This window comes from Arachis hypogaea, chromosome 11 (assembly GCF_003086295.3).
Source record: "Arachis hypogaea cultivar Tifrunner chromosome 11, arahy.Tifrunner.gnm2.J5K5, whole genome shotgun sequence".
Classification (NCBI taxonomy): domain Eukaryota; kingdom Viridiplantae; phylum Streptophyta; class Magnoliopsida; order Fabales; family Fabaceae; genus Arachis; species Arachis hypogaea.
In genome coordinates, this window is record NC_092046.1 from 44514167 (window position 1) to 44535188 (window position 21022).

Genomic DNA, 21022 nt, shown 5'->3' on the forward strand with positions numbered 1-21022 from the left:
CATTACCACCACCTTAACCACCTTCTCTATTTTCTGTTAGTCCACTACCGCCGCCATCTTTCCATGCCAACGATGACAAAGACGATGACAAGGCCTCTAGGCAATTCACCTATTCCCACGCAACACTATCACCTCCGACGGCATCCACCCCAAGTCCCACAGCGGCTCCAGCACCGCCTCATGCCCATGCACATATTACTTCTACCTCGGCATGGTGGCCAGTTCAGATCTACTGGATTCAAGCTCCAACAGCACAATTGGAACCTTGATGGCACACCTTACTAGAAATTGAGTGACTCTGTGAAACTAATTTTTGGCTATAGCAATAATCATCATTCATAACCCATGGAATAAAAAGAAATTATATGTGGAAGAAATAATAAGCAAGAAATCATGGAATAAATAAAAAGAAGAGTGCTTACGGATGGACTCACTAACTTGAAACCTTTTGTGAGAAGTCAAATTATTGTAGATGTTGGTGTCATTAACAGGCGGAACAACCCACCTCTTAGAGCCACCCACTTCGAACTCAAAGGAAGCCACAAACTTGGATGCATAAGTTTAACTTCAAGAACTCCAACTCATTCTTATTTTTGTTTCCCTGTGAACTCCCAAATTTCTACCCGCATAAAAAATTTGAGCCACAATCGTTATCTACTTTCTGTTTTTTGTCTTTTTCTCTTAAGATTATAGAGGAGTTAAAAATTAGGATGGTAGTAAATGGTAACGGAGGAATATAAAAATTTGAGATTTGAAGAAAAAGAGATAATAATGAAGTTGAGGTTAAAGATAAAGAATATGGCTGATTTGAAAATTTTATTAAAAAGTTAATAAAAGTTTAAGATTTGAACATTTTTGTCGTACGAAACTCATCTTTAATAAATATAACATTAGTTTTTTTTTGACGAATACTTTTGTTAATATTCATTAAATTTATAAATTCAAATAATTTTTTATATTTTAATAGTTGATTTTAGCATATAATTACTTCTACTGATTTTTAATTCAGACAAAAAGGCAACAATAGGCTAGTGGAATAATCAAGGGGGCTAGGCTACGCACAATTTGTCTTTGACGGTGTAAAGGCAAGGAATAAAAAAAAAAGCATTAGATTTGCTCTCACACCTTTTTCTTCATTCCCTCCTTCATGACCCTTCTTTCCTTCTCTTTTTTGTTTTTAATTTTCTCAACCTTAGCTTCTAAGTCTGCTCTCCTCCTTCTCCAATCTCTTCCTCAAATATTCTCTCTCCTTTCTTTGCATTCTTTCCCTTCCCTTTTCCAATGGCATGTGCAAATGCAATCCACACTAAACACCAAAAACTAGCACCAGAAAAAAACCAAGATGACCCCAACAAGTTCTATTACCATTTTCTCTACAAAGCAGCCTTAGTTGCAATCTTCTTCGTTATCCTTCCTATGTTTCCTTCACAAGCTCCTGACTTCATCAACCAATCTCTGGTAATCACCTTTGTTGCACTAAATATTCATGTTTTTCATATATGCCATACTGTTATCTATCTTATCCTTCCTGGTTTGTTTTAGATACAATTAATAAAATCTTCGTGTTCATATGTCTTATTTGGCACTCAGTATTGGTATTTGTATATGTGCAACTTAGGTAACAAGAAACTGGGAACTCCTTCACATACTGTTTGTTGGTATTGCAATCTCTTATGGCCTCTTCAGCCGTAAAAATGATGAGAAGGTGGAGAAAGAGAACAATGGAACCAAGTTCGATAACGCGCAGACGCTTGTTTCGAGGTTCCTTCAGGTGTCTTCGTTCTTCGAGGACGAAGCTGAAATAACCCCTTCTTCTTCTTCTTCTTCTTCTTCTGATGAAAGCACCACCACCACTACCAGCAGCAACAAAGTGCAAACTTGGAACAATCAACACTACAGGAAGGAGCCTGTGGTGGTTGTGGCAAATCAGCAACAACCAGCACAATATCACTCTAATTTCGAAAACAAGGGTGGTGGTGGTGGTGGTGGCAGTGGCGGCTTCGCAAGTGGTGAAGGCTCGAGAATTATTGGTGAGAAGCTATGATGAAAAAAGAATTCATTTCTGAAACTCAAAAGAGGCAAAAACAAAGACACAAACTTGTTTCCGGTTTTTTTGTCCTAGAAACAGATTAAACACAGCTTTTAACTTCTTAAATTTGTGATTATTCCTTCGCTTCGTTCGTATAGTAGAATTATTGTATTTAATAATGATATTAACTTTGTAGGGGAGAAGCCTCTGCTTTTGCCGGTTCGAAGCTTGAAGTCTCGTTTATGTGATGATCCACATGTTGATTATGCTGATGAAATTGCTAAACCTGTTAATGGAACAACAACAAGCTCTGTGTGTCTTAATAGATCAAATTCTAATAGCAACAAGACAATAGTGTCCAAAAGATTCTCACCAAGTAATTCAATGAAGACTAGAAATGGTGAACTTGAAGGTCCCGGTAGTCCAAGAATTGTGGAAAACACGAAGGACAGTAATGTTGTGCTTCCATCTCCAATTCCATGGAGATCAAGGTCAGGGAAAGAAATTGAAACCCCAACTGCTCAGTATCCTTCTTCAATGGAGGAATCTGAGTTCAACAAGGTGGAATCAAGATCAGTGATGAGGTCCCAAACTTATTCACGTTCATCAAGAACAAGTCCCGTTTCATCTGCAGAGTCAGTTGCAAAGAACTCTGAGAAGGTGATGAGGAAGGTGGTGTTCTGCAAGTCTTGTCCTCCTCCGCCGCCTCCACCGCCGCCCATGTTCCAGAAATCAGTCTCTATGAAACCATCAAGGTACGGTTCTTCATTCAGTGGAAGTGGTAGTTCCTTTGATAAGGAATTGAAGAGGAGCTTCACAAGTGAAGGGAGAAGAACTTTTATTGCTGATAATAATATTAATAATAAGAATAAAATCAAGAACATGGGTTCTTTCTCAAAGAGCAAAGAGGTCAAAGAACAATTTGACTATCAAGAACCAAGAAGAAAGAGTAACAAAACAGGTATGGGATATGAAAATAAAATGTCTTTTAGAACTGACAAATTCATGCCAGAGGCAAAAGCTCCAACAACGGAATTAGCAGAGGAAGAAGAAGAGGAGAAAGAAGAAAGCTTCCTAGACAAGGGGATGATGGAAAATGATCATTATGATGACGAGGACGATGACGATGATGAGTCCTCAGAATATGAAGATGAAGATGTTGCTAGAAAAGCAAGGATGATGCAGAAAGAGAAAGTGGAAAATCTACCACCACATGTTGAAGAAGCTTCAAAGACTGAAGAAGAGGAGGAAGAAGAAAGTGCAGCACCTTCTTCTGACGTAGATAAGAAAGCTGATGAGTTCATAGCCAAGTTTAGGGAGCAAATAAGGCTTCAGAGAATCGAGTCCATCAAGAGGAGTACAAGGACTACTAGGAAATCTTCAAGGTAAAGTTAAAAAAATATGTTGAAGATCCTTATTATATAATAGAGTTATGAGATGTTATTAAAAAGAGTGGATGTTTTGTTTCCACAGTTTTATTAAGCTTGTAATTTAATTTGGATTTGGATTTGGATTCTTCTCCTATTTACGGATTTACCAACTCCCAAAAAATTTTATAATCACGGATATACTGACATAAATTTAACCTGTTGTAGTTTCTTGGTTTACGAATTGTTTTGTGTTGACGGTTTTATTTGTCGGGCTTCACCTTTAGGTTTTGATGTACATAACATTTCAGCTACACCATATTGAATGAGTACAACCTCTTATGCTAGATACGATTATGAGAAAATGAAGTTGCACGTACAACAATTGCATAGCTTAACATTGATTGGGAAATTTTGATCTGCATGATTTGAAATTTCGATATGCATGATTTGGACTTTTTATTTGCTCCGCCGGTACGTTCGATTCTATAGGACGAGGATTAATTCATCACGAATTTGAGTTTCATTTAAAAGTTTGTTGTTGACAAAAAAGTTATTATATACATAAGACGAAATTTAAACTTTCAACACTTATTTAAGTGAACGAATGAACTAACTACTCAATCAACCTAAATTGATTTGCATAATTTGGACATTTGTAAGAAGCAAACTAGTAATTATGCTGTTTAGCATATGCAGCTAGTTTGAAAATGCATTGGTAAACAAAAGTGCTTCACACCTAGTTTTTGAAAATTTACTAATGTATGTTCCTATATATTGTATAGAATAATACAAAAAAATATACAAAGTTTTTACTAAAGAAACTTAAATGAAAAATATATAATAATTATTACTATAAATATTTTATAAAATTATAATTAAAAATAACTTTTAATGTTAAAAATATTAAAAATTGTTTTAAATTATACATTTTATGACTTAATTTTCAAACTTTCAAACTTATAGGCTTATGCTATCACAAAAGTGTTTTTTTTTTTTCACAAGGGGAGACTATGCCATTTGAGTTATAATTCATTGGCATCACAAAAGCTATTAGATTGGTTAATATTTCTTGATAACATTATTGGAATTCCATCGTTAAGTATTAGTTTGTGTGAAGAAATTAAAACCATTACAACTATTGTTATTCAATAATTTATTGCATTAGTAAACGAATTATTATCTCCTCATTAGTAAATACATTTTCCCGATTTTTTACACAATTTTATTTGGCAATAGTTATCGTTAGAAAAAAAGCAAATGACCATATTATCATACAATATGATATACAAAATATTTTTTTTTGTTTTAAAACTAATTCTAGTTATTGAAATAAAATTAAAAATAATTTTTTTATTTTTTTACTCAAATTTAAATTTGAATTCTAAATTGATTAACAACTCACCACTTTTTAATTTCAATAACAAAAATAAAATTAGTTAGGAGCAAAATATTTAGTATTGTTCAATCATTTAAATTTTAATTACTAAAAATTGGGTTAGAAATTAATTATATCTTAATAATCGATAATATATATATATATATATATATATATATATATATTTTAGTACGTAAATAATAATATTTAATGTATAATTTATTTATTTTTTTAGACAAGACTAATATATAATTTATGGAGGGTTAATTTATTGTCCAAAATTTGTTTTATAAACATTATAGTATGTGAAAATAGTGATCTTATTTTTTTTTATTTAAGAAATTATCCATAATTTTTTTATTATGTAATTAACATAATTAATAACCTTTATTATTGCTTTTATACCAAAAAAATCGGTTTATACTATTTATACATTTTTTCAATACATATTTATACTATTATACTTAGGAAAAATAGACATAAGTACACCCAAATTTTCACACGGTGGACAGATGTACTCCTCAATTTTTTAATGAGTCATTTGTACACACCAATATAAAACTCTGTTGTCAATTCTACTTTTCCGTGGCTTGAGTAATTTTTTCGGCGGTGGTGGAGGCCAGGTGGCACGATATTATGTGATGTGGTCAATTTCCAGTTTTTTTCTTCTGCAGACCTCCATTTGCTTTCTTCACTCTACTCTTGAATCCCACAATCTCTTCCAGCATCAACAACTTCATCAACCCAAATGAAATAGTCACACCTCAATTCAACCTTCTGCGTCATGAATTCGATGACAATTTCAACCATTTCACATAAGATACACAACATTTGTCATCATAAACAAAATCAGAATTCACATACCTCCCATAACGAACAACGAAAAAATAATCTTCCAAGGTTCCACTCTGTAGCAGACTCAAGCACCACTACGTCAAGTCCATGCAAACACTTGCCGTTGTTGTAGTCGAACTTCTTCTTCTTCCTATTTTTTGGCGTAGATGACGAGCCACCACAACCATTGGCACAAGCATGAGGTATATCCTTCCTTCGTCGAGAGTGTCACATTTTGATACATTAGAGTTTATAAACCCCCTATTACGACAGACAAGATGTATAGAGGAAAATGAAGAGAGTGCAGGAAAAATTTGTTTCCAACATGTGTTAAGGTTCTTAGGGTTCGAAGAAATTGAAGAAGGAAGAGGATGAACAGTGGTTCCAACCCTTTTCTTATATTTTTTTAACAAATTTAATAATGTAATAATTATATTTTTCACTGTGTCACCCCAAATTGACCACATCATATAATATCGTGCCACCTGACCTCTACCACCGCCGAAAAAATTACTCAGGCCACGGAAGGGTAGAATTGACAACAGAATTTTATATTGGTGTGTACAGATGACTCATTAAAAAATTGAAGAATACATCTGTCCACCGTGTGAAAATTTGTATGTACTTTTGTCTATTTTTTATTATACTTATTGTCCTAGATGATGACTTAAGTTGCTTATATCATATGTAATGATATGTCATCTTAACCATTTTTTAGACTTCTTTTTCATTAGTTTTCTTAGTTTTTGAATCAAATCTTTCTGTTTTTAGTGATGTTTTGATAACTAATCATATATTTAGAGTTGTAATAGAATATTGAGTTTTTAGGTAAAAATTAAGAAAAACAGGATGAAAATCAATAAGAAAGCAAAGTTTGGTGACACCAAGCTGGGCACCTAAATCCGGAGCCCGACTCTAAAACTTGAAGCCCGTGCCTTCGTGCACTGGGAGGAAGAAATATGGGTTGGCTGATGCGTAAGCATCTTTTCTTTATTTTCCGATTGTTTTAGATATGAATTTATTTAGTTTTATTGAGTTTTTAGTGTTCGAAGTCTGTTTAGAAGCTACTTTGAGTCGTTCTATTGTTTTGATTATTTCAGATGAAGTTTGGATCAATTTGACAGAGTCTGTGCAGAAAAAAAGAGAAGGATTTTGATGCTGTTAAGCTGGCACTAAATGCCACATATGGCGTTTAGCGCCCAAGCACTTTGGATTGCGTGTAGCCATTCTGCCAAGCTGACGCTAAACGCAGAACTGGAAGTTTAGCGCCAGGTGCCTCGTAACGTGTGCGAGCTCTCTGTCTTATAGGGCGCTAAATGTCGAACTTGGTGTTTAGCGCCAAGAAGTCAGAAACGAATAGGAGCTTGCTGCCACTTAGGGCGCTGATAAGCGGATATTTTATACACTTTTTGGTATCATTTTCATATAGTTTTTAGCATATTTTATTTAATTTTTATTAAGTTTTCATAGGTTTTAGTGTAAAATTCACATTTTTAGATTCTACTTTGAGTTTGTGTATCTTTATGCAATTTCAAGTATTTTCTAGCTAAAATTGAGGAGCTGGAGCAAAAGTCTAATTCAGAGACAGAGAAAGCACTGTAGATGCTGTCCGAATCTGACCTCCTTGCACTCGGAAGAGCTTTTCTGGAGCTATAGAAGTCCAATGGTATGTTCTCAACGGCTATGGAGAGCTGACTTCCAGAGCTTTCCAGCAATGTTTAATAATCCATACTTTGCTTCAGAATAGAAGGCCCAAAACTGGCGTCCAACGCCAGCCTCCTGCCCCATTCCAAGCGTCCAGCGCCCAAAGGAGGAGACTAGCACCCAAACACCCAAAGAAGACCCCCTTGCCAGCGTTCAATGCCCTAGAGGCCTCCTAGCACGTGGATCTTAATCAAACTCATCCCAAACACTCACCAAGTAGGCCCTAGAAGTAGATTTTAGCACTAAAAAGATTGTTTTACCCTTCTTAATGTAATCCTTAGTCATTAGTTTAGTATTTAAAGACTTTTACACCTCTCATTAAGAGGGGGACGAGACCTTAATGCCATATTTTGTTTATCATTATGTTCTATATCAGTATGAGTTTCTAAACCTCCTAGGTTGAGGGGAGGAGCTTTGATGAGTTCTTTGAATTAATAAAAGTATTCCTATTTCTCTTCAATCCGTGCTTGATTCAATTCTAAGATGTATATTCGTTCTTCAACTTGATGAATGGAACGATCCATGACAATCAGCTCCATTCTTCATACTAAGACTGCGTGCTTGACAACCACCCGTGTTCTTCTTGGGTTCGTGAGAATACATGACTGAAAAGCATCGAACCGCCAGCTTGATTATACATCTCTTAGACGGTTAATCCATGACTTCATTGGGGACTTCTCGAGACACCAGTTCAGCTGAAGTATGGGGAGATTAGGGTCTCTATGGTAGAGGCTAGAACCCAAAGGTGCAGTATTCTCTAATCCGGAAGATCCGACCATGTCTGTGGCATTTTAAGTAGGATCATTAAGGAGAATGGACTGCAGGAGCTTCACCCTCAATCAGAATAGATCCACACTAACCCTGGGGTTTAGATCTGGAGGAGATTGGTGACCGCGACCGTACGGCATTGATCACATACAGCCGGCCATAGAAGAAATCATTCACAATTGAAGAAGACAGTAATACCAGAGTTAATCCAGAAGGACAAAGCATCTCCAAGCCTTAACTATCTTCTTATCACTGTTTACATTCAAATTTACAAAGTATTTTATACCCTTATTCTTTATTTCCTTTTTTGCAATTAAACATGTCAACCTAGTTTAGATCTCACAAATTCAACAACTCTTCTATCCGCCTGACTAAGACCTGCAAGATAACCATAGCTTGCTTCAAACCACAATCCTCGTGGGATCAACTTTGACTCGCTCAGGTATTACTTGGACGACCCAGTGTATTTGCTGGTTCAACTGTACGAAGCGTGGGGATTCGTGCACCAAGTTTTTAGCGCCGTTGTCGGGAATTGTTCGAGTTTGGACAACTAACGGATTATCTTGTTCCTTCGATCAGGTATTGTCTTTAATTTTGTTTGAGTCTTTTATATTTATTTTCTTCTTCTTTATTTTCGAAAAAATAAAAAAAAATTATTTTTTCTTTTCTTTGTTTAATCTTTGTTTTTGGTTTGAGTCTTTTGTTTTTGTTCTTGTTGAAATTTTCGAATTCTTTGAGTTATTCTTTCTAAAAATTTTCAAAAATATTTTCTTTGTTTAAATCTTGTATCAATCTTTAAGTTTGGTGTCTTCTTGTATATTTTCTTTGAAATTTTCGAAAAGTTTGTCTTTGATTTTCAAAAATTTTAAGTTTGGTGTCTTTTGCATGTTCTTGTGTTCATTGAATTCTTTGAGTTTTGTTCTTGGTGTTCTTCTTGATCTTCAAAGTCTTCTTGTTTTTCTTTTTGTTTTGATCTTAAAATTTTTAAGTTTGGTGTCTCTTTGTGTTTTTCTTGTTAATTTTCACACACTAGGTCCCTTTAGATCTAAAAATTTTAAGTTTGGTATCTTTTTGTTGTTTTTCTCTTTCCTCATTAAATTCAAAAATAAAAAATATCTTTTCTATCTTTATTTTAATTTAAAAATTTTTATCTTATCTTATCTTAGTTTTCAATTTCAAAATTGAAATCTTTTCAAAATTAAATCTTTTCAAAAAATCTTATCTTTTTCAAAATCTTATCTTATCCTTTTATCTTTCTTTAAAATTCAAAAATCTTATATTATCTTATTTCAAATTTCAAATTTTAAAAATCAAACATTTTCAAAAATTCAAATCTTTTTCAAATCTTTATCTTATCTTGTTTTCAAATCTTTTCTTAATTAATTACTTATCTTCTCTCTCTTCTTTCTCAAAATTTTCTAACTAATTCTTCTCTCTCCTAATTTATGAAAATCCTTCCTCTATTTCTCTATCTTCTTTTTCGAATTTCATTACTTCTTTTTAATTAATTAACCTTTATTTTCGAAATAAATAAATAAATAAAACAAAAATAAAAATATTTTAATTCTTATTTATCTTTTCTATTTCCACTTCTTCTCCTCTCTACTTCTATTTATTTGAATTATTCTTCTTCTCCTTCTTCTATCTTCATTCTTCTATCTTCCTCTTCTTTCTTCACATCTCACAGGGAGTCCTCTGTTCTTGAACATAGAGCTCCCATTCTTTTCTGTCCTTGGTTTCTTCTTTTCTTTTTTATGACCAGGAACAGGGATAAAGAACCTCTCTTTAATCTTGATCCTGAACCTGAAAGGACTTTAAGGAGGAGCTTACAACAAATTAAAGTACAACACTCCAGAAGAAACCTTTCAAAAAATTTTGAAGAAGCTGAAGACATGGCCAAACCTGAAGGAGAGGCAAGAAAGGTTCTTGGTGACTTCACCATGCCTACCTCTGACTTTTATGGCAGAAGTATCTTTGTACCTGCCATTGGAGCTAACAATTTTGAGCTTAAGTCTCAGTTAGTCTCTCTTCTGCAACATAATTGCAAGTTCCATGGACTTCCACTGGAAGATCCACATCAGTTCCTAGCTGAATTCTTGTAGATCTGTGATACTATTAAGACCAATGGAGTGAATTCTGAGGTCTACAAACTTATGCTCTTTCCCTTTGTTGTAAGAGACAAAGCTAAGATATGGTTAGATTCTCAACCAAAAAAGAGCCTAGACTCTTGGGAAAAGCTGGTTAATGCTTTCTTGACTAAATTCTTTCCTCCTCAAAAGATGAGCAAAATTAAAGTGAAAGTTCAAACCTTCAGACAAAGAGAAGGTGAATCCCTCTGTGAAGCTTGAGAAAGATACAAGCAACTGATCAGGAGATGTCCTCCTGACATGCTCTCAGAATGGTCTATCATAGGCGTGTTCTATGATAGTCTGTCTGAGATGTCCAAAATCTCATTGGATAGCTCTGTATGTGGATCACTCCACTTGAAGAAAACGCCTACAGAAGCAAGAGAAATCATTGAGATGGTTGCAAACAACCAATTCATGTACACTTATGAAAGAAGCCCTGTAAATAATGGGGTACTTCAGAAGAAAGGAGTTCTTAAAGTTGATACTCTGAATGCCATATTGGCTCAGAGCAAGATCTTGACCCAGGAGGTCAATATGATCTCTCGGTATTTAACTAGAATGCAAACTGCAGCTGGCAGTACTCATGAAACTTCTTCTAAAGTAGAAGCTTATGATCCTTATCAACCTACCATGGAGGAGGTGAATTACATGGGAGAATCCTATGAAAACACCTACAATCTTTCATGGAGGAATCATCCCAACCTTTCATGAAAGGATCAACAGAAGCCTCAATAAGGCTTCAAAAATAATCAAGGTGGAAGGAACCAGAATAGGTTCAACAACAGGCCACCAATCCCATCTTCTCAAGGGAATATGGAGACTCCTAAGCAGAGCCTCTCTAACTTAGTTACTATAGTCTCCAACCTCTCTAGGACCACTCATAGATTCATAACTGAAATATGGTCCTTCATAAAAAATTTAGAGGTACAGATTGGTCAACTAAGCAAGAGAATCCCTAAGACTCCTCCTGAAACTCTTCCTGGTAACACAGAAGTAAACCCAAGAGAAGAGTGCAAGGCCATCACCACTAAGGCTGAGGCCGAATCTGGAGAGACTGGGAAGGCATTAAATGCCAATGAGGAAGATCTCACTGGGCGTTCAATGCCCATCCTGGCAGCAGAGCTGGCGTTGAACACCAGCCAGGGATACTGGCTTGATGTTCAACGCCCAAACAAGCAGGAACTTTGGCGCTGAACGCCAGTGAGGAAGCCCTCACTGGGTGTTCAACGCCCCAACAGACAAGGAAGCTGGCGTTGAACACCACGCCCTGGTAAGGGAACTAGCATTTAACGCCAGTAAGGGTATACAGCATGGGCGTTTGATGAGCAGATAATTTATACACTTTTTGGCATTATTTTTACATAGTTTTTAGTATGTTTTAGTTAATTTTTAGTATAATTTTATTAGTTTTTATGCAAAAATCACATTTATGGACTTTACTATGAGTTTGTGTGTTTTTCTATGATTTCAGGTATTTTCTGGCTGAAATTGAGGGACCTGAGCAAAAATCTGATTCAGAGGCTGAAAAAGGACTGCAGATGCTGTTGGATTCTAACCTCCCTGCACTCGAAATGGATTTTCTGGAGCTACAGAAACCCAATTAACGCACTCTTAATTGCGTTGGAAAGTAGATATCCAGGGCTTTCCAGCAATATATAATAGTCCATACTTTGCCCGAGTTTTGATGATGCAAAATGGCATTTAAACGCCAAATTCCTGCCCTATTCTGAAGTTAAATGCCAGAAACAGGTTACAAACCAGAGTTCAACGCCAGAAATAGGCTGCAACCTGGTATTTAACTCTAAGAGAAGCCTCTACACATGTAAAGCTCGATGCTCAGCCCAAGCACACACCAAGTGGGCCCCGGAAGTGGATTTCTACACTATCTACCTCAGTTTACTCATTTTCTGTAACCCTAGGTCACTAGTTCAGTATAAAAACTACTTTTATAGATTTATTTTGAACCTCATGACATTTTTTACACTTCATATTGTATTTCTGATGGCATGAGTCTCTAAACCCCATGATTGGGGGTGAGGAGCTCTGCTGTGTTTCGATGAATTAATGCAATCACTACTGTTTTTCATTCAATCATGCTTGTTTCTATTATAAGATATTCACTCGTACTTCACCCTGATGAATGTAATGATCCATGACACTCATCATCATTCTCACCTATGAACGCGTGCCTGACAACCACCCCTGTTCTATCTGCACTAGATTGAGTGTGTATCTCTTAGCCTCCTGGTTCATGATCAGAGTCTTCGTGGTATAGGCTAGAATTATTGGCGGCCATTTCTGAGATCCAGAAAGTCTAAACCTTGTATGTGGTATTCCGAGTAGGATCTAGGAAGGGATGACTGTGACGAGCTTCAAACTCGTGAGTGTTAGGCGTAGTGACAGATGCAAAAGAATCAACGGATTCTATTCCAACATGAGTGAGAACCGACAGATGATTAGCCATGCGGTGACAGCGCATTTGGACTATTTTCAATGAGAGGACGGATGGTAGCCATTGACAACGGTGATCCACCAACATACAGCTTGCCATGGAAGGAGATCTGCATGCGTGAAGAAGAAGACAATAAGAAAGCAGAGATTCAGAAGACAGAGCATCTCGAAAACCTCAATCTGTTCTCCATTACTGCATAACAAGTATTATTTATTTTATGTTAATTACTTTTCATAAACCCAACCATTTTTATTATTAATTTCCTGACTAAGAATTACAAAATAACCATAGCTTGCTTCAAGCCGACAATCTCCTGGGATCAACCCCTTACTCACGTAAGGTATTACTTAGACGACCTAGTGTACTTGCTGGTTAGTGGTACAAGTTGTGAAAAGTGTGATTTACAATTTGTGCACCAAGTTTTTGGCGCCGTTCTTGCAAATTGCTAACACAGTGCGTGATAGGGAGGTAGATCAAGATGTATATAGGCTGTTACTATTTCCATTTGCTGTAAAAGATCAAGCTAAGAAGTGGTTAAATAACCAACCCACAGCAAGCATAAGAACATGGAAACAGTTATCAGACAAATTCCTGAATCAATATTTCCCTCCAAAAGGATGACACAGCTAAGGCTGGACATCCAAGGCTTTAAACAAGAGGATGATGAATCCCTTTATAATGTCTGGGAGAGGTATAGAGGGATGCTAAGGAAATGCCCCTCTGAAATATTTTCAGAGTGGGTGCAGTTAGACATCTTCTACTACGGACTTACAGAAAAAGCTCAGATATCTCTAGACCACTCAGCTGGTGGATCTATACACATGAGAAAGACTATTGAAGAGGCTCAAGAGCTTATCGACATAGTTGCTAGAAATCAGCATCTATACATAAGTAATGAATCCTCCATGAAAGAAGAAGCTAAGGCAGTATCAACTGACTTTAGTCCTCAGGAACAAGTTGCTGAACTCAATCAGTAACTATCTTCTATAACAAGGCAGTTAGCAGAATTCAAGGAGATGCTACAAGAAACCAAAAATGCTAACAAGGATCACTACAAGAAAATGGAACATTTGTAACAAAAACTTTGTAACAAATTTAAAATTGTTACAAATAATTATTTTTTTTGTAACAAAAATTAGTGATTGTTACATAATAATAATATTTTGTAACAACAATACAATTTGTTACAAAAAGTTTTGATATTTTTTAATGATTTAATTTTTTTGTTACAAATTATATTGGCTTTTGTAACGAATCGGTATTTTGTTGCAAAATTTTATAATATTTTGTATCAAAAAATGAAATTGTTGCAAAAGTTCATAATATTTTGTAACAAAATATTCATTTGTTTGAAAAACTCTAATCATTTTGTAACAAAAAATTAATTTGTCACAAAATTCAATATTATTTGTAACAAGTTATTTGTTTGTCACAAAATATAAGAATTTTCGTAACTAAAAAAAATATTTTAAAATGTTAAAATCTTTAAAATAATTTTATTTTGTTTCAAAAATTTATTTTTTAAAATATTATTTATATTAATTAATTATTTTTTATAAAAATTAAAGATTAAATGATTAATTTTTAAAAATGGTATATATTATTTTATATTTTTTATAAAATTAATATATAATTTTTACTAATAATCAAGTCTTAAATATTGACTAGAAATTAATTTTTAAATTAAAATAAATTAATTGTTAAAAACAAATAAAAATAGTTAAAATTTAAAAAAATGTAAAAAGTAAAACTCCTAATTCTAACCCTCACTTCACTCTTCATTCTGCTGTTCATTGTCCTCGTTCACTCTCGCTACCTCCACGGCTCCACCTCTCACACTCAAGATCACCATCTCATTACAGAAGGCACAACCGTCATCGCTACCTCGCTGGGTCACCCTCCTTCTCTTATTTAAAATAAATTTATAACAAATATTATTTTTTGTTTTATTATCGCTCTAAAATTTAACATATTTTTACACTTAAATAAATTTTTGAAAAACTCTCTGAAAAATAAAATATAGAGCTTTGACTTTTTTTTCTTTCTTTACTAGTCCTAAACCCACCATAATCGAACACATCATTAAATCTGTAAGATCTCCAATTGTTAGAAAATAAATAATAAATTATTTGTCATTTATTATAGTTATTCATGATTTTATTTTTAAATAATTATTTACCAAAAAATAATTAAATCAAAGTGATCAGATTTTAAATTTAAAATTAATTAGAATTCATATAATTTTTATTTAAAATTTAAAATTTTAATAATTTAACTAAATAATATTTTTTTAAAGATAATTTTATTAAACTAAAATTGGTTTCAATTATATGCTATCCCTATTTTTATTAGAAAGGATCAAATTACCCTTATACCTATTTTTACCTAAAACCCGAACCCTAATTTCTAACATCACTCCCAGCTTACACTCTCCTCATACACACAGTGCCGCTTACACTCCCTCACAATACTCCGCTCAAGTGTACACACACACGCAGAAGTGGAGAAAGAAAAGAAAGAAGGAAAGAAAGAAAGGGAGCGCGGAGAGGAAGAGAGAACCGAGGGAGAAGTGGGTCATGCGAGGAGAGGAGAGGGAGTGCGCCGTGGTGCTCATGCCGCCGCGCTCCTTGCCGCCGCCGTCGTGTCGCGCGGAACCGACGAGGAGAGAGAGGAGACGTTGGAGGAGAGAAAAACCATTGCGTCGCCGTCGCCGAGAGGTAGAAGAGGACGTGCGAGTGAACTGCCACCGTTCTGCCTCACCGCTGTCGAGCCACCCACTTCCGACCGCAACTGGTTTTCCGTGAAGAGAAGCCTGCTGCTGCGACGTCGCTGCTACCATGGCTGTCACAGTGTAGCACCGCATCCTTGGTCACCGCCGAGCTTGCCGTCGCTGTTCCGACGTCGTCATTGGAGCTGTCGTTGCGTCACTGCGCTGCTGGAGGAGGATAAAGTCTCGTGACCGTTCCTGGCCACCGGGAAAGTCGACGTGGTTGCCACAACTACCACCGGTGCTGCCGCTACTTGGTCCAGTCATTACTCCTTGAGTACGGTAAGCGTTTTCGCATGAAAGCCTATGGTAAATTTAAGTTATCACTACTATATCCATATGTTTTTTTTCAACTGGTTGATGGATTATGTTTTTTTTGGAGTTAATTAGGGTTTGATAAAATAACCATTCCCTCTTTAAAAAAATAGAAAGAAAAATTGTGCATATATCTATATAATTGAATTTGGGCAGATACCTTAAGTTAGTGAATTTATTTGTAAGTAATTGATCCAACTCTTGTATGTCATAGGTGAAAAATACTATATGCGAAATTTTATATAATGTACTGTCAGGTTGTGGCGAAGACAAATTTGGTCCTTTGTTGTCAGCATTCTTCCGAGATTGCACTATCATGTTGTGGCTAAGATAAATTGTCCTTTATGGCTGTTGAATATGGCTCCATATGGTTTATTTAGTTTTATCACTTAATTTTAAATGTCTTAAATATAATTTTTTTTGGTCTAGTGTAACGAGTCTAATTAGTTTCATAAGTATGGTTATATTCATGGAACTTTTATAAACTCAAAATGACTTGTATTACTAGGTTTTGAATTGATGCTAGAAGTTTGAGAAATTCAAGAAACTAATTATTATGTTGCTGAACATATATAAAATAATGTTCTTTTTTCAATTCTGTATATGTTTTATTTTTCTTTCTTGTGAGTTCTGTGATGCCTCTCCGGCTCTTTTAATTAAAAAGGGATAATAATGACAATCATTTTTTTTATTTGTTTTATGTTTAATTCAAATTTTTTTCTCCTTTTTACTGCATCAGTGTATCAAGAAGTTTTAATTGGAGCATGCACAAATGTGAATATCTAATATTCTAATTCTGTCTTAATTTTTGTTGTTATTCAAGAGTTTGGTAATCTCTATTATTGGTGGAAGGCCATACTTGCTAGTCCATCATGGGTACCCGTTCTTCTTGCATCACTGGTTAGTAAGTCAAGTTTTTCCCCTTCTTTGCCTTTAATTTATATGGTTGGTTTATTGCTTGTTACATAAATAATGAACACAGATACATCATACATCACTTTATTCTATTTAAGTACTCAGTAGTATAATCATAGTCATAACTATCATTTTCAGTTTTAGTAAATAAAATTCAGTCTTTCACATTCCTTGATGTTATCTTTAAACATTTTTTGCCTTTTTGTTGGATATAGAGAAGTGAGGCTTGTGAGCAAAGAAACATTTTTTCACTGTTGGTAATATTATTAGCTCGACTGAAAACTCAATTGGAAGCTCAACAAGCCGTTGTGAACTCTTTCATAGTGCGCTTTGACAATGAAAGAAACTAGACAATTAAAGGTGCCCCTAAAATTGCTTATGGTTTTAATACATATTCATAGATGATTCATATATTATTAGTATAGTTTAATTGTATATGGATCTATTTATTACATTTTACTTGTGTCATGGTTGATAAATGACAAATGTCCTATTATTTGATTTGATAAATTTGGTTGTGTATTGGTTGAGAAATAAGTAATGCATTGGTTATTGATGGAACCGTTGACGGTGGAAAGATCCAAGTTTTAAGGGAGGTTCTGTTAAAATTTTTCTAAAGATTTTCAATAAAAGTTAGTGAAAAAAATTGTAATTGGTGTTATATCTTGTTTCTAATTTTTTGTTTCGGTTTTTTTATTTCAGGAGTGCTAAAATTGTGACAATATGCTACCTAAAGGACTCAAGAATATTTTTATTCATAGAGACACTAATATATATTAGACTTTTAACTTTTGGTTGAACTTGTGTAAGAAATATAACTTGTAGAATTAATCAATGTAGACATTAATGTTATTATGTTTAAAACAATTTTAGTTAAATGAAGTATGTTTTAATTATCTATGTTTTTACGTATTATATAAATGTTGACTTGCTCAGTAAAATAGTTAATATATCAATTAATTAAAAAATTAATTTGATAAATTATGTATGTAATTGTATTAAAAAATATTGTTACAAAATAAATATTGTGTTTTTGTAACTAAAGAAAATAAAATGTTACAAAATCAAGTTATATTTTGTAACAAAATTTTATGATAGGAAAAAATATATTGTCACAAAATATTTTGAAGATCAAATTTTGTTATCACTTTTGTAACAAATTTTTATTTTTGTATCAAAAAAATTTGTTACAAAATATTGTTTTGAATTATAACAGTTTCATTTTTTGTTATAAAAACTTTTTGTAACGGGACATACTGCAACAACCATTTTTTTCGTTACAAATTCCTTTTGTTTCAAAATTCCAGTTTTTTGTAACAATTTTTTTGTTACAAATATTGCTTTTTCTTGTAGTGAATATGGAATCACAATTGAATCAGACAAAACAACATTTATCAAAACAGATAACAAAGGAGTGCCAAGGAGTTCAATTAAGAAGTGGAAAAATATTAAATATCTCAACTCAAAGCAGCAAAAATCCAAGAAAGGAACAACTGACAGAGGATGAGCAACCTGCTACCCAAAATCCCTCTGAGGACAGTAAGAGCCCAAAGAGGAATAAGTCTAGCATTCAAATGCCAGAAACAGGTGAAAAATTGGCGTTAAACGCCCAATCCACGTCCAGTTCTGGCGTTCAAACGCCAGAAAAGGGTAGGAATCTGGCGTTAAACGCCCAATCCATGTCCAATTCTGGCGTTCAAACGCTAGTGAGGGATCAGACACCTGCAAGTGCTGATAATAACTCCCTCAAGAAGGCTTCTCAACCTGCCTTTGTAGGAAATAAACCTGCAGCAACTAAGGTTGAAGAATATAAAGCCAAAATGCCTTATCCTCAGAAACTCCGCCAAGCGGAACAGGATAAACAATTTGCCCGCTTTAGAGACTATCTCAGGACTCTTGAAATAAAGATTTCGTTTGCAGAGGCACTTGAGCAAATACCCTCTTATGCTAAGTTCATGAAAGAGATCTTAAGTCATAAGAAGGATTGGAGAGAAACAGAAAAAGGTTTTTCTCACTGAAAAATGCAGTGCAATCATCCTAACAAGCTTACCAAAAAAGCTTAAGGATCCCGGAAGCTTTATGATACCATGAACATTAGAGGGTGCTTGTACCAAGACAGCTCTATGTGATCTTGGGGCAAGTATCAATCTAATCCCTGCATCCACTATCAGAAAGCTTGGCTTGACTGAAAAGGTCAAACCAACCTGGATCTGTCTTCAACTTGCTGATGGCTCCATTAAATACCAATCAGGCATAATTGAAGACATGATTGTCAAGTTTGGGCCATTTGCCTTTCCCACTGACTTTGTAGTGCTGGAAATGGAGGAGCACAAGAGTGCAACTCTCATTCTAGGAAGACCCTTCCTAGCAACTGGACGAACTCTCATTGATGTCAAAAAAGGGGAAGTGACCCTGAGAGTCAATAAGGATGAGTTCAAGTTAAATGTTGTCAAAGCTATGCAGCATCCAAACACATCAAATGACTGCATGAGCGTTGATATTATTGACTCCTTGGTGGAAGAGATCAATATGACAGAGAGTCTCAAATAAGAGCTAGAGGACATCTTTAAAGATGTTCAGCCTGATTTGGAAGAACCAGAGGAAATAAAAGAACCTCTGAAAATTTCTCAGGAAGAGGATAAGCCTCTGACGTCAGAATTTTTGCCAGTAAAGAATGTCATAAAAACAGTCGCGTTGTAGATATAGTCTCTAAACCGACAGAAATCCCTTCGTACAAACGTTTTAGTTGTCACAAGTAACAAACCCCTTTGAAATTGATAACCGAGTATTCAAACCTCGGGTTGTCTTCTCAAGGAATTGTAGGGAAGTATGTTCTTATTATTGGTTATGAGTTTTGTAAACTGGGGTTTTGAAAGTGAAGAAGCAGTATGTTGAATGATAATAAAAATAAATAAATAACTATAAAATAAACTCTTGGCAAGGTATTAGAACTGGAGGTCCTATCCTTATCAATTGTGATGAAATTTGGATTTTAATCTCACTTTGTTAACCTCTACTATGAAGGTAGATCAAGTGGATTAATTAGCTTAACCCTCAGGTCCTAGTCAATTCCGATGGAAAGACTAGAGTTATTGGAGCAACTCCCAATTTCAATCACTGCTTTATTGACAGCTCAAACGTTACCAATTACTTAACCAAAGCCAAGAATGTAGAAAGCTAAATTAAAATCACAAATATCTGGAATACCTCAAATAAAATACATTCAAAGTAGTAAAATCTAACATGGAAAAGTTCATAAGCTAATTGGGCAACATAAGTCAAATACAAATAAAAGCATTAGAGTATCTAAAGGTAAAAGAGAAATATAAAGTAAAAGGAATATTGAACCTGAGATTGAGAGTCACTCCTAAAACTAAGAGAAATCCTAAATCCTAATCCTAAGAGAGAGGAGAGAACCTCTCTCTCTAAGAACTACATCTACTCCTAAAATTATGAATTTTAGAGCCTTCTTATGAATGGATGCAATCCCCTACTTTATAGCCTCTAATCTGTATTTTCTGGGCCGCAAACTGGGTCAAAAACAGTCCAGAATTCGCTGGTTTCGAATTTTGCCACGCTGGATTTCTGTCACTGCGATGCGGCCGCATGGATCACGCGGTCGCGTCGCCTAGCTTCAGGGGAACTATAACATATTATATATCAAATCAAAGCCCCGGACGTTAGCTTTCCAACGCAACTGGAACCGTGTCGTTTGGACCTCTGTAGCTAAAGTTATAGCCGTTTGAGTGCAGAGAGGTCAGGCTGGACAACTTAGCAATTTCTCCAACTTCTTGCATTCCTTCCACTTTTGCATGCTTTCTTCCCATCCTCCAAGCCATTCCTGCCTTATAATATCTGAAAATACTTAACACACATATCAAGGCATCTAATGGTAATAAGAGAGGATTAATAATAAGCAAATATAAGATCAAAGAAGCATGTTTTCAATCAAAGCACATAATTAGGAAGGCAAATGTAAAATCATGCAAATAGTATGAATAAGTGGGTAAAGTGTAACCACTCAACTGAGCACAAGATAAACCATGAAATAGTGGTTTATCAACGTTCCCACACTTAAACATTAGCATGTCCTCATGCTAAGCTCAAGAGAAACTATAAAGAAATGAAGAGGAATGGTAGAATGCATGAAATGCAACCTATCTATATGAATGCAACTACATGCAAAAAATGTTTCTACCTACTTGGTTAAAAGTAAACAAATCTTTCAAGAGGAAATATGAACTGGATTTCACTAATTCAAATCATGAAAATGAAGCACAAATAGACTTGTAAGAAGAAAATAGCTTATGAAAGCAGGGAACAAGGAATTGAGCATCGAACCCTTACTGGTAGTGTATACACTC

At 34.8% G+C, this 21022-nt stretch overlaps 1 protein-coding gene across 1 annotated transcript; it reads left to right on the plus strand.

The window, feature by feature from the left end:
• Positions 1 to 1051: 1051 nt before the first annotated feature.
• LOC112720780 (uncharacterized) lies at positions 1052 to 3636 on the plus strand. The gene is made up of 3 exons (XM_025771866.3): positions 1052 to 1458; positions 1619 to 2030; positions 2226 to 3636. The coding sequence occupies exons 1-3, from the start codon at positions 1282 to 1284 to the stop codon at positions 3416 to 3418; spliced, it is 1782 nt and encodes a 593-aa protein (XP_025627651.1). The 5' UTR covers positions 1052 to 1281; the 3' UTR covers positions 3419 to 3636.
• The last annotated feature ends 17386 nt before the right edge of the window (positions 3637 to 21022 follow it).